The sequence below is a fragment of the Corvus kubaryi genome, unplaced genomic scaffold, assembly GCF_017639235.1.
Source record: "Corvus kubaryi isolate FWS band 111438036 unplaced genomic scaffold, C.kubaryi_AGA036_p1.0 37398, whole genome shotgun sequence".
NCBI classification, from domain to species: domain Eukaryota; kingdom Metazoa; phylum Chordata; class Aves; order Passeriformes; family Corvidae; genus Corvus; species Corvus kubaryi.
In genome coordinates this window covers 43,372,552-43,387,671 of record NW_024581137.1, presented here as the reverse complement: position 1 = coordinate 43,387,671, position 15,120 = coordinate 43,372,552, and the positions used below count along the sequence as shown (strand labels likewise).

At 37.5% G+C, this 15,120-nt stretch overlaps 1 protein-coding gene across 4 annotated transcripts in view; it reads right to left on the bottom strand.

Annotated features, from left to right (window-relative positions):
- Positions 1–1,744: 1,744 nt before the first annotated feature.
- The window catches only part of WAC (WW domain containing adaptor with coiled-coil), a 58,069-nt gene continuing 44,693 nt past the window's right edge, over positions 1,745–15,120 (bottom strand). For 3 of the 4 annotated variants that reach the window (XM_042043678.1, XM_042043681.1, XM_042043680.1), the window contains 4 exons: positions 13,240–13,358; positions 8,348–8,534; positions 5,140–5,267; positions 1,745–2,810 (listed from right to left, as the gene is read on the bottom strand). In XM_042043678.1, the coding sequence (XP_041899612.1) occupies positions 2,741–2,810; positions 5,140–5,267; positions 8,348–8,534; positions 13,240–13,358 (504 nt within the window). In that variant the 3' untranslated portion in view covers positions 1,745–2,740. The remainder of the gene's footprint in view (positions 2,811–5,139; positions 5,268–8,347; positions 8,535–13,239; positions 13,359–15,120) is intronic. The other variant, XM_042043679.1, reaches the window with a different exon arrangement.

Sequence of the window (15,120 nt, the reverse complement as noted above, 5' to 3'; positions counted from 1 at the left end):
TACAATTTGAGAACTTTGAATATTACCCAGTGTAAGATCTAAGTTGATTGTATCTTCCACACCCTGGTTTCATGGTTACCAAACTGACCCTGGATTAAAGATTGTTTATAATGATTGTAATTGTAATTCTTGTTTATAGATATACACTACTGTTAGACACATTATTAGTAGATATTTAGAATATTTAGAATAGTCTCAACAAGGTAGAGGCCTTGTCAAGCCTCTAAAGGGGGGAAATGATGCCTTAGGTTTTAACTTTTATATTTTTAAAATCCTGTAGTGCTTAGTGTGTAACTCTGAAGTTTCTTGCAGCCTGTTAACTTCTGCTTTCCCATGCTAGGTAGACATAACAAAGCCTCTCCAGGCTCTTCACGGACACCTAGACTGGCCTAGGCCCAAAAAGTATAAACCAAAGAGCCTCTAAGGGGAGGTAAGCTGAGGGGAATTCCATCATTAAACTGAAGCTTTAATTGGAGAATTAACCCTGATATGCAAATGAGCCAAACCTATAAAAGTGCGAAGAACTCGTGACCTGTCGTCCATCTTGGGGTCCATCTTGGCAAGAGCCTCTGGCTCCCCAGGGGGTACCTTTGAAGGCCTTTCAAATAAATACCTACTTTTATTCCCTTACTCCTGTCTAGTCTCTTGTTTCTAGGAGGCCTCTTAAGGCATCAATCCCTTGTACTTCCATGCATTTCACATGCTATTTCCCCTACACTTGGCAACTTCCAAACACAGGATGCAAGACAAATATTAAAAGTCTCAGGAAGAATTTTGTCACTCAGCCTTGGGTCTCTCTAAAAATGCAGAAACAATGTGTATTCCAATTAATTCATTCAAGATTACTCCCATTTTCTGAGAAAAATCAAATATTTGCATGATATGAAACACAACAGAACACACTGGGTTAAAAAGTGAGGAAAATTACAAGTTCATCCATCCAAATTTCCCATTGTTGTTGTTTGTTAGGTATTTCAACTTGCTCCATTTGCAATGGTTTGTTAGGTCAGAGCATTCAGCTTCCACCGATGAAAACCTGCTTTTAAAAATCAGTCCAAGCTCACGCAACACAAAAACCAAGTAATGTTTCTGGTGCTGAAAGTATTTTTTAGGAACAAAACACAAAGCATCACATGTTCACATGCCAACACCTTTATCATTCTTTTTTCTCAATCCATCCCCTACAATCTTCCCTATTTAAAAGACTGCTGTGACATATACACCTCTACAAATATTAAACTAGTACTGCCATCACGATTTCTGTCATTTTTAAGCAAAGAAGAAGTCACGTTTATTTTGTAGTAGCAATAGTTTCTTTTTTATTTTTAATATACTTTAGGAAACAATATACAAAGCTGAGCTTTTCCACCATTTTCAAACGGTGAGTTGCTCCAATTACACAAATTCAGCGTTTTGTGATGGTTAAGAACAGCAGTCAGCACCAGACTTAAACAGTTAGCTACAACACAAACATCCTTCGAAATGAAATGTCATAATATCAAGACAGGTAAACCAGGAGATAACATATGACAACTGTTGGGGAAGGTGTCTTACATCATTCTTGTTGAATTTTATATTTCCTTAAATATTTTATACATATTTTCCTGTTTACAAGTTTTAAACAAAACCTCCCTTGAGGAATTATTTAAGTACAAAAATGTTCAACAAGAACAGTTCTAATAAAGAATCCCCAAAAAGACCAAATTTTAATGTGTTGACCAAAGGAAATGAAAACCAGTGTTTCTTTGCTTTAACATGTTTATTACAACAGATACAATTCACATCTGACTAGCTTTTTTTTCCTCTTTCCCCTCCCACAACCATGTTAACATGTTCATTGGGCTATTTCCTTATATTTGAGCAAGTAATGTACTTTCAGCACACATGCCCAGCAGTACTATAAGTCCATTCTTACAGGGTGCAAATGGAAATACGTTTCAATAATTTATACAAACAAGTGGGTTATGCTCAATCACTGCAATTTTAAGCTACTGTACACAGGAATGAAAAGATTATAGAAAAAGTGCCATAGCAACAGTGCCTTAAGAAAAGAGAAAATTAGAAGCATTAAAAAGCTGATAAAATCAGATTTAGGATTTCATGGGGAAATGGAACACAGAAGATGAAAAACATTTCTCTGTAAAACAGAAATGGAGAAGCACTGCTCTCGACTCGGTGCAAGTGTGGAAACAGTTGTTTCGTGGTATTTTGTACATTGCCCAAACTGTTGCAGCCTTAGACACAGATCGCCTGGCGCTTGCATTGAATTTTAGGAAATGAAAAATTTCTGACTGATAAATTAACTAAAAAAAAAAACAACCAAAAAAAAAAAAAAAAAAAAACCCCAACCAAAAAAAAAAAAGAAAAAAAAAAAAAAAAGAAAGCTAATTTTGCAGACAGGTTTACATGTAAGAGGCTAGGTATTTAGCCACCTCAGCATTGATTAGTTTTGGATGTCTAAGCTCTGATACACATGGCTTCCCATGGCTTCACTCTACAAAATATATTTACAACGTGAAGAATACATCTACAAGAAATCTACATTTCAAGGGTTTTACAAATCATTCTTGTATCTTTCCCCTGAATTTGACTCCCTCCTGTCCCCTTCCCCATGTCAACTTTTTTTTTCTGCCCAGCTCAACGGTCCAAAGTCTACTCAAATGCAGCTCAAAAGTGTTAAGACTGGGCATCAGTTTAATAGTTCCTGTACTCAAAACCATGTGCAATTGTTTACAACTTTTCACACCATGAAGGAATTCTGATTCTTTAGCTTTTCAAGTTCTTTAATTTGTTGCCTCAAAAATAGTATCCTGCAAGAGAAAATAAATAAATTAGTATAATCATTTCCATTATACAGATGTATTAAATAAGCATCTACACAAGTACTTCTACAATTTCAGTGAAAGATACCAAGTTCCTTAGCTCCATTAAAAAATTCAGATATTAAGTTAATTCCCAATCTGTTCAACAACCTACAACCACATGCAGATACACAAAGGCTAGGTGTGTTTGACACTTTAGTTCAAAAAACTAAGTTGCTCTATTTCTATTATGACTGTTACGCAGTTACATTTAGGTCTGCTCTTCACTTGAATGTAGCTCCCAGAAAAAGCAGGACACTGGCAAGTAAGCCAAGTAACTGAATAATCTGGAGAACAGCATTATGTCTGTGTCATGCAGTTTTCCAGACTGTAAAACAACCTGAAGTGCTCAATTGTTTTTAAATGAGTGAGTTTCCTTCTAGGCAACACTGTTTTTAGTATTTGGTTCTATTTAGTATTCAGTCTCTAGTTATGGAAAGCTCCAATCTCAAAAATATTTGAGGCACCATTAAAGGGCATCTAAGAAAAGAAAGTTGTAACTACACCTTGCTTAGAAATAAATGATATTGCTTACAACTTTTTATACATTTTTTCTTCTTCTACTGAACTGACATAAGCAATTACTGCAACTAACAAACATTTGGTTTACAGGACCGTTTCCCAGAATTTTTAACGAACATTTCTCAACGACTTTTCATGATGCTGAACGTAATGCAAATATGTCAGTGAAGTAAGAAAATACTCAGGGAGAGTTTAGGTTTTATATAAATATTCTGTGAAATCTGAAGCAACTTTAATCAATGCAGAGAAAGCATCAATTCAGCAGACATCTGTGAAACACTTAAAAAAATGTGCCCAGTTCATTAAAAATGAATTTTTTACTGAAAAGCAGGTGAAAAATTATTAAGATACACTGAAAAGATAACATTTAACTTCAAGGCATGGGCATATAAAAGGTATCAGTCAGTGAAAAGTGCCATTTCACATGCTGTCAGTTATGATTCAAACAATGTATGTGCTTTGTCTAGAGATGAAGTTCCTTCTTAGAAGAAATTTAAGTAGTACTCTTCTGTGCAAAAGTACAGAAATAGTATGATCATTTAAATGTATTGATTTTGATAATCCCATCCTTTGTGAAAGCCTCCCCCATCAACTTGGTTACTTATGCCTTGTATTCCACATCTTTGGGATTGCAGCAAAAATAAAAGATACATGTTACTATAGGCTCAAAATCATAATAATAAATTATCCATTGACAGTTTAAGGATACAAAGTGTACAAGAAACAAGGTGCTATTTAATGAGCTGAACAATGATATTTCACATTTTATTTCAGATCAAATGTGAACTCAGACACAAAAGACACCTTAGGAAATAAAAACTGTATGAAACCAAGTAGTTCATTAAATATACTACAGAAATCATTCATGTAGTGAAGTTACAAAATAAAGCTTCAGAAAAAATGGGTATTTTCAATTCTTGATCAGTAAAGGTTTACAAATATATTATAGCCTGCTTCTAAAGGATTGTTTCACTAACTGCCAAAATGCAAGAGCTTCTAGAATAAATGCAGCTATTTTAACAGCTTGCAACGCCATTAAGGTGGCTTCAAACATTAAATCAGAAGCACTGTACTCAAACTGTAGTGTGACTTAATAGTTGGGATAACATCATGGAAAATGGAAACTGAGTATGAAAGTAGATTCAGGACCATGACTACTGGTGAAAATTTTGAGCATGTATTTTAAGATTACAGTTTCCAATCTTGCACAAAGTATTCAGAAGTATGGCTGTGTATTGCTTCAGGGATACACAAGACACCGGCTATCACTGACTTAAGAAGCGAAGTCCACTTTGCTATTAGCAAACATTAATTTTTCCTTAGCTTGTGATGTAAATTACACCTGTTCATACTTGCTCTGGCTTTAGACCTATTGAATCTCTCATACAAACTGTAGTGTTTCAGATCAGGAAAAACTCTGTAGATGTGTACCTAACATGATCCATGCACTATGTATGCACAGATTCTCTAGAAGCATGCTGAAATCCTGTGAGTTTATCAGTTTCTTGTAATGCACTAATGTATTTGCAAGGGTATTTCTTTTCTATCGAATTAAAAATACAGAAATTGTTATCTGGTTCTATTTAGTGGAGGGAAACAGGTAGAATGTACACAGGGAAGAAAGGCAGCTTGCAAACATGGCAAGTATTGGTGTACTTACAAAGTCATCACTGAACAGAACTCATGCAAAATAATGCCAGAATGAAGTTTTAGTAACACCTTGAAAACTCAAGATATGCACAGAGCACACACTTACCTTTGCTCACGCAAAGTTGCTTGAATTTCACATACTCGAACTAAAGACCTTAAATTCTTTAATTCAGTACAAATTTCTGACATATGCACACTTCCCATGTTATGGGCTTCTTCACGTAATCTTGATGCCTGCAGTGGTTACACATAAAGGTTAGGTTTTTGAATCATGCATTGGAAACAACTGGCAGTAGCCAAAGAATTGCTGGATGTGTCTTGAAATAGCAAAGCACTCTAATTTCAAAAGGGAGTATTAAATCAGAAACACATTCAGTTCTCTACAAAAGCCCATTTCACATCAGAAATAAACAACACTGCTGCCCAGAAGCTGCCTAACTGAGGTCTAAGCTAAGGCAGGGATAGCTTAGACTTTCTTGATCCTAACAAATGTTTACCCGACCATCTTGAAAGACAGTAGATGACAGGGCTCCGAGTTTCCAAAGTAATTTGTTCAAGTAGTTCAAAGTCTCCATCATATTTCAATGGCAGACTTAAATTTCCCAACTAATCAGGCCTTAGTGACAAAAATTACTGAATGCCATCTTCTTTCCAGCTACCTTGTACATGACAAAAAAACCTTTGCAACCCTCTTCAGGTGTTCTCTTCCAGACAAACTCCATTACTTTAATGCCCCCACTTAGTCAGCCAGAGACAAGCAGAAGTGTAAATTTAAGGGGCATGACCTATCCAATTCCCAATCTGTGCATTTCTCAAAGTCTCATCACTGAACTGGATATGACTCCAGAGAACTCCTCAACAGCACCAAGGAGAACAGTATAATTACTCTGAGGCCCTGTGCATTACACTGCAATAAGGAAGAGGACTTCTTGCAAACGGCACATGAAAAAATTGTTTCAAATACAGCCTTCCCTGCAGCATTACTGTTTAGCAATGTTATCCTCTGCTACACTGGGTCTGGCTGGGGTGGATGAAATTCTCTTCACAGCAGTCCACATGGTGCCATGTTTTGAATCTATGACCAAGCCAGTGCTTGACAACACAATAATGTTTTAGCTATTCCTAAGCAGAGCCTACACAGCATCAAGGGTTTCTCCCTTTCTCTCTCTGACCCCCTCTCCACCGCGCAAACACGCTGTGGGTGGACAACAGGTGGGGAGGGAACAAAAATGGGACAGCTGACCCAAACTGACCTTGGGGATATTCCAGTCCACACAATGTGTCATGCTCAGCAGTAAACCTGGGGGGCACTTTTCCAGTGGTTGCCATGGCTTGGCTTGGCATTGGCTGGTAGTGACTGGTTTTGCATCACTTTCCCCCACACTCTTTTACTCTTTAACCTGCCTACACCTCAACTCATGAGTTTTCTCACTTTTTCCTAATTGCTTCCCCTATCCTGCTGGGGCAGAGCAAGCAAGTGGCTGTGTGGTGCTTAGCTGCCTACTGGGATTCATCCACACCTGCTTAGGTACTCGTATGCTTAATTTTTCATTCCCAAAAATAATGTTATTTAGCACAAATCTTCATCAACCTCTGGCATTTCTCCAGTTCAAAGCAGCATTTTGTGTTCTAATTTCCTACATTAAAAGAGTTTTTTTCTGGAGTTTGTGAACATCCAGGAGTACCCTGGTCTCCAGTAGGATATAATTTCCCATGTCTTCCCAGCACAACTCCAGTTACTGAGTTGTTTTTCAGTTTCCCATGTTAAGTGCTTTTTATGAGTTCTGTGACATAACTGCTGTAGTTCAAGAACGTTTTAGCTATTACTACTGCACAGAGTATTTCTTCAAGTCTGACTGCTTTAGCACATACCTGTCCTGGCTCTTCTAATTTATTTACTTATTTATTTTTCAGTTTACTCTGGCATGTGCTCTTCTGCCCTAATTTCAAGTTACACTATGCATCTGACAGCTATCTGAAGAAACCAAGACACTGCATTTTTAGTCTCTCCACTTTGATCTATCTTATCTTCTTCACTATGTACTGCATCTATACTTTCATTCACTTTTTCTTTTATATCAAATATCTCACTTAAGTGCCTCAAGTGCTACTATTCAAAACTGGTCTATAAACAACAGTATCATGTGAAATCATCTGAAATAGCAGACAGGACGACACAGCATGTAGCACAAAGTACCCAACTGAGTAAATGACTGCCTAGCATTAGCTGAGTTTTTTGATCTCTTTATTATCAACAAAGGAAAAAAACCCCAAAACCTATGCACTGCATAGATCTGTTTTCTATATTAAGATGACTTGTGATCACTTGTCAATTCAGTACACAGTGAAAATAATACTTTCAAAACTATGGGCCAGTGCCACAGATAAGTGCCTGTACTGCATCATTTCCTTAAAGACTCTCCACAACAACGGCTCAGTGTTTGGCTCAGTACAGGTTGGTAATGTCTTAAACCTGATTTTAAAAATTTAATGAAAAGAAGCAAGAATCCTAACAGAGTCTCAGTCTTGCAAGTTACTACCCAGAAGTCTCCAGTGTAGGTTTGTGCCAGCATGCAACCACTCTTCAAAAGACCAAAGTAAACTAGGCTAGGTAAGATTACTATCCCAGACTGCAACAGATAGGGCTGCCTGTGAAATTAACTGAACTAGATTCAATAACCAATACGGTTCCTTTGAGTAATACATTCCAAGCAGCATCCAGTTTCCTTGTATTACTACAACACAACAGGTTTCATGCAACTAGCTATAATATATGGATGGCAGTTCTACTGGATTTCCCATTATGTAAAAATAGCCCAAATTCAGTCCAAGTACTCTACATCAATTTACAAACAAGGTAGAGTTTCTTTTTCACTTTTTTAGAACTAACAAGTCAGTAACTAGAACTGCGGAGTAGTCTCAGTTTAACTCTGTACCTAATTTATAACATTTTACACATTAACAAAAATATCATTATTTAAAAATATGTTGAAATCTATGTTCTTTGCAAATTTCAACAGAACTTCAGCAGTAAGAAAATAGTTATGAGGATAGCCACTCATCTGAGGGAATTTCAAAAACACTGAGACTTCCGGATGAGACTGAAAATCCCCAACTGCTGAAAGGCAAACACACGTAAAACCTGCAAGTCTGGCCTAACCTCTCTTTCCTCTCTTCTGGCTAAGGACAAGCATCAGAGTTTGGGGCTTTTTAAAATACTTTTGATTCCTAGAAAAAGCAACCTGAGTAAGAAACCCAAATTTTAAGCTACACGTTATGCATTCTCACAGGGAACAGAGCAAAGGAGTACTCACCTGCTTTTCTGCGTGATCCGCAGGCCAGCCTTGAACATGCTTTATAAGGTTTTCATTGAAGTGTGCTGCTAGCGTAGGTGTTAATGAACATGTGGGTCGTACAGATGTATTTTGTGGTGCAGGTGTTGAGTTTGATGCACTGCTGCTAGAGGTATGATTTGGACCTGGTGATGGACTTCTTTGACTACTAGAAGAAAGAATTAAAAAAAGCAAGTCAGCATTTAAAAACATATCTGAACCTATAGAAAAATGAACACTAAAAATCCATTGCTTCCAGGCACAAAAATAACATAAAAGTGTTCAAACCACAAGTAAATACTTCTGGTAGACCAAACCTGTACCACTTTTCTACAAGCTTCTAACTTTTATTGCAATGTTTGTGTGCTACAATGTAACAGGGGGGTTTTTGTTGTTTAGTTGGGTTTTGTGTTTGTCTGGTTTTTAATTCTGAGAGCTGTTCAAGAGATGTAAGCAGTGCCTAGATGGTGTTGGATAGAGAATGTGTACATGTATGTTCTCCCTTCAAACAGCTGCAAACCTAAGATTTTCAGTAATGAGGTATCAGATGGGAGTCAAACAGCTTTATTCAACAGAGGTTCGCCACAATAATCATTAAGAACAATGCCTGATGTTCTGATCTAAAACTACAGCCATATGGGATTTGAGGAGCTCACTACTCATGTCAAAACACAACCCAGGAGGTTCTGTCATATTGTATGTATTCACTTAATGCACTCAGAAGAACAATCACAGGAGTAGTGTGTTTCTAGCCACCAAACTTGACTGCTTTACTGGGACATACTCAGTGTAACAGTGATGGTACGTCACATTTATGATTTTCTTTGGCACTACACATACTGAGAAATAGTAGCACTAATTGTGTAAGTACCTAACAACTCTCCCACTGGCAGAAGCTTTTCAACATAGGCCATAATTTCAGTCTGTTTCTTAAAACTTTATATCACTTGCAGGCAAGAAGAAAGTATTAGGAAGGAGAATCAAATTTTAAAGGACTCTTGATTCATCACCTAACCTAATCTGTTGGTCCCCTTGAAGACTGAAAACATCCTTACAAAATGCAACTATCTTTCTGGTCCAATGCCCAAACATTTATCCTAATCAACTCACACTTGCAAAGAACTACAGCATTAAGAATCACAGCCAACAAACTGGATGTCTGACATGGACCTGCTGGAATGAAGCCAGAGGAGAGCCACCAAGGTGAGGAGAGGGCTGGAGCACTTCCCCTATAAAAAAAGCAATTCCTGCCCTCTCTTCAGAGCTTATGAGAGTGACAGTATCTGGAGCACTGTGTAGTGGGAAGCCTAAAACTGGACAAGAATTAAACTGCTATAGCAAAGGAATGTGGCAGAGGACTACAAAGATGACTAAGAGGCTGAAGCACATGCTGTATCAGGAGAAGCTAAAAGTTTATTCAGTCTGGAAAAGAGAAGGCTGAGGGGAAGGGGATTGAGGGATCTTTTCACAGATTTTTACTACTTTTGGGGAGAACAGACAGACTCTTTTCAGGGATGCACAGCAATTGCACAAGGTGCAGAGACCAGTTGCAACAAGGAAAATTCTAATTAGACATGGAAAAAAACCAATCACCATAAGGGTAGTCAAACATTAGAAGAAGATATTCTGAGATATTAAAAAAACCCACCTAGATAATGCCCTTAGCAATTCAAACTTGCCAGTCCTACTCTTAAGTTGGGACCTAAGTAGATCATAACTACAATTCCCTTCCAAACTACATTATTCTAAGTTTCAATGTATTCATTTAGCATCAGCATTGTGATAGTGTAGAGAAAGCCTACTTTTATTAACTAAGTAGAATTCAGGCATAACCTTATTTACTTGTTAGTTCTACTAGAATTAAGGTTCCCCCTATGAGTTGCTTCCTCTTCATTTATCAGCCTGTCTTCTACTCCTACTTCATCAGTAAAAATCACTCGAACACATCAGAAATGTTTCAAGAAAATAAATAAATAAAATCTGTGGGCTTCTCAAAAATAAAGCTGTAGCTTAATTATGACTAAAACATACTGTCACAAAATATCTTAGGCACTGCTGTGTTAGCAGCAGGGGGAGCTACGAATGCAGCAATGATGGTTCCAAACTACCATAGTATTTTTAAATGCTTCCCTAAAGGCAAATACCTGCCTCAGCTGAGTTAAAGACTGACTATGCCACAAATAACAGAATGCCCCCAGAGAGGCAAAAATATCTGTAACAAGGGTATGAGAACAGGATGGTTCTGAAATACACTACTACAAACAACAAAATCTTACAACCTATAAAAAAATTGAATGAAATACCTCTCTTCCCAGCTCTTTTCCAAGGTAAAGGAAAAATGTTCCTAGTCCTTTCTGAAAACAAAAAGAAACTACCAACCCGATGAAACTATTAACTGTGGAAGCACTCATTAAGTTTCATTTTTAAAGCAGCCATAATTCACGGTGTGTCTTTGGAATAATCTCTAACAGACAGACTCACTGTATGTCCATGTCGTGTTAATTTCCCAACTTAAATAGCTGAAATGTTCACTTCTTTAAAGCCAGCAATAGCTACTCAGGTTTTCGTACAGTGTTTCCACCCCAACAAGTCAAAAATAATTTTACCTCCATTCACTTAAAACTTTCAATGAACCAAGGAAATGTAGATGTGATTAACTTCTGCTCAATTAATCTGTATTTAAGCTGGAGAAAAACGCAACCTTAATTCACAGAGCCAAAAAGATTTTGGACCATCTGTCCACAGTCCAGGTTGCTAAGTTGTTTTTCACTCCTATAAAAGTAAAGGACATTAGCTCCCAAGAGCAATTCCCAATCCAACCAACTGCTTTCACCTACAAAGGAATAATCTGCTCCACATCAATTCAGACATACTGCCTGGACACAGCAAATCTTTTGCAGGTAAGTAAATCAATATCTGAGCTGGCCCACTTTCATTCAACCCCACTGCACTCAGGAGAAGAGAATACCAGTCACACAGGTTTTACGAGTCACCTATTCCTTAATCTTCCACTTTTTGCGAATAAGACACTTTCAAAGCAAACTGAATCACATGAATGCATGATGCACAATACACCAGAGCTGCAAACGTGTATTATTTTGAGAGATACAGGATACTGAACAATACTAACATTGTCTCAGTATCTTTCATCCTGGCCTGCACACTGCCTCCTGCACTGCCTCCCCCTCAGCCACGGGACTGTGCTGACTGCACAACACACCTGCTTCAGCAGTGCTCGGGCAAACTCAGCTTCCTCCACCAAAACACTGATACCAAATGGAGCAATAGTTTGCAGAGGGACAGCAGATCCCTAAATTTGCTGTAGGTAAGGGTCATGCCAGAGAAAAAAAGTCATGTAACCCAAGGGAGGGTGAGGTATGAATTAGTAGGCCAAATGCCCACCAGTATCAACTCACGCAGACTCCAAGCCATGGTAAATGTTTCCAAGAATGACTACCTTTCTCAGAAAGATTTCCTGTGGGGAAAGGGTGATGAACAAAGATCAAAAGGGCCTGTGACTGAGAGTGGTCCCCCAAAACCTCACCACTCCTCATAAAAAAGCTTGGCTTGGTACAAAGTGTAATTTTATCTCTGGTACAGTAATTCAGAAAGATTTAAATAGCACCATCCATAATTACTACGGAGGAGAGCTGGACACTTTGCCTTTATTCTCCTCAGAGATAAATGAGTTATAGGTTTGTAATCTGACAAAGATAACAAATCTTTGTAAAAATCAAGTGTCTGTAAAATAGCCTACATTAAAACCTCAAAACTCCTGACTTGCTTCTCTTTGTACTCTCAAACTGGTCAATACTGCAGGGTCTCCAGTAAAGCCAGCTTCTCAGACAGGACTAACAAGCACACAACAGATAACCCAGTCCCCCCAAAAAACTCAGAATACAAAGTATCTCCTTTCTCCCCACAAAAACAGCCAAAACCAACAAAGAAAACAAAGGTCCCCTTTGTTATTAGTCCCAGAAGGACAGATAAAAGGACCTCACTATTTTATGATCTGGAAGGCACTACCAAGTATGCTGACAATGAAAGAGTACTGGGGTTTGGTTTTTTTGTTGCTTTTTTAATACCATACCACACACCTTATTCAACCACTCTAAAAATCCAGCTATTAAGAATTGTAGATTTACAGAACTTCTAAAAAAAGTCAACCTGCAACCTCTTCCTGCCACAGGTCTATACCATGACTCCATCACAAAAGGATCTCATGACACATACTTGGTTACAGCCCCTGGAACCAGTATGACAAAATGCAGAGCATCCGACACTATGAAGAGTCCACCTTCCTGAAAGAAAAATTTCAAACAAGATACAGATTCTAAACGCACCTTGTAAATCAATGGTTAAATGTTCGCATCATGCAACATCTGAGTAAGTTGCAATGTTGACAAAAAAGTCTGGCCAAGGAAAGGCATTTGTGAAACTTACTTAATTTTTAACGTTTTTCATTACAGCAGCAAAATCACCTGACAGACCAAAAAAATCACACTAATTTAGAAATCAAATTACACAACAGCAAGACACTACAAATATCTAACACTTAGCAAACCACAGATTCCATAACTGCACAGAGACAGCAACTCCAAACTCTGAAATCAGAATACAAGGAATCACTTGTAAAATTGTCACCAGGGTGACCGAGCACAACTATGAGTTCCATTTTGCTTCTGTGAGAATGAAGTCTAATGGTTATCCAAAAATGGGGAATCTACCACATTAGCTGCATCATCTCAGTAGCAGCAGTTAAATCATACGTTCAAAAAACAGGCCAAAGAAGAGTCCACTAACTGCAGCATATACAACACACACTGAATCCAGATAAAAAGGTAAGGACAGAACAGAGAAGCATTTCAATATACCTCGAACGCTGAAGACTTCGTGGAGAGGCAGGTTCATGACCTGCCTGCTTGTCAGCTATTACTGGCTGCTGAGGTGCTGCCTGGGAAGCTGGTCCTTGTTTAACACCTGGAGTAGCAACCTGGAAAGTTCAAAATTTCATTAGATTTCCTCCACAGTAAAGAGTAAGTGTAAGAATCAGTGAAAACCAAGGAAATTACAATTTCAACACCTGTGGGGTTTTTTTGACACAAGGTATTTTGTTGACACAAGTTTTATTCTCTTCACAAGGTGTTTAAAAAAAAAAAAACCAAAAACTCTAGTTCCACAGCTGTGACAGAAAGGTTTTTTTTACTAAAATGGAGTACTTAATAGACATAACAGAAGCAAATTTAGATCCATGCGACTTGTCAAAATATTGCAAACTTATTAGGCAAAATAGTTCAACTCAATATTATTTTTGACTGTATCTTCCATCTGAGCATTGAGCTCATTTTCAACCTCAGAAGAGTTGTTCACTACCCAAACAAAATCTTCATGTACAAATTTAAGAGTTCCCTACTTGAAAATACATTACACAGTGTTAAGAACGTAATTCTATCACAAGCATATTAAAACATCTCTATCAGAAATGGAAAATAAAATCTAAAGCATATTTATCAGCTTGCTGCTCCCTTTTCTCTAAGTTCTAAACTCACAAGTGACTAAAAAAATAATCACCAGTAGCTTCTTGCTTTTCCTTTGTAGTATACATTCAACACAAGGTATTAAGACACCAGCAGTAAGATACAGTCTTTTCTGTGAATTTCTGACAGGATGAGAAGTTTGGGAACATAGTAATGTCTAAGTTACAGAAAATACTGTATATACTTCGTCTTGCCCAATACGTTGCATACCTCAGTTAATTTAAAGTATGTACAAGAGAGGTTCAGCTTCAAAATTTATCCCCCACTCTGCAAAATCAAACAAATACTTTTAAGAGAAAAGGGAGGGAGCAAAGAAAAAATGGCTTCTAGGGATCCATAAAGACAAAAAACCCAAATCATCCAGCCTGCCTGCATTTGCTGACTTCAAATTAGTGTAGATTACTAACTAACAGTCACCTGAACATCCAGAAATTCTCTACTTCAGAAACAGACTTCTGTGAAACAAGCCACAAATGGCAAGTCAGACACTATCTGCTAACGTAAACTCAATACATAACTTGACTCATTTAAATACACAGGGAATCTTAATGCAAATTCAAACTCTTATATGTCTAAGAGCAAAACTCACCTTTTAAAATTATCATCAAAATGAAAATGTGTTCCGGTTTTTAGATTAATAGACATATACTAAAAAAGTCTGAGTAACACATGAAAAAGCCCATGGTACAAAAAGGATGAAGCAAGATCACTGTAAGATCACTCTGCTGTTGAAATAAACAGAACTATATAGTTGAGGGGGGTGAAACAGTAGCAGTTCATAAAACTGATTTATGAGAAGAGACTACACAAGTACCTTTATGATATGTATGACATGAAGAACTTTGCTATTAATGCCTGCATTTTGCTCAGCCTGTGAGCAGACATTAACCATCAAGGCTGTTCAAACAGAAGGAACAATTTCAAAAGGAAAGTCCATCAGCAATAATGGAATCACGCTGCAGAGTCAAACTGGAAAAGTAACCAGCTCCTTGGCTGGTAAAAATAAAAAAGGACCATGAAGAAAAAGTGGGATTTGTGAGATAAATGAACCACAAAGCCTCTCAACTACTCCATGTTTTCCAAGTGTTTCAAAGACTGTAAATACATATATGAGAAACAGAAAAATAATAAGGGCTAAATAAATTAAAAGAACAAACAAATCAACCAACCAACAGCAACATTCTCACTGCGCTTGACAGGTCTGTGTGAAGTGCTTTA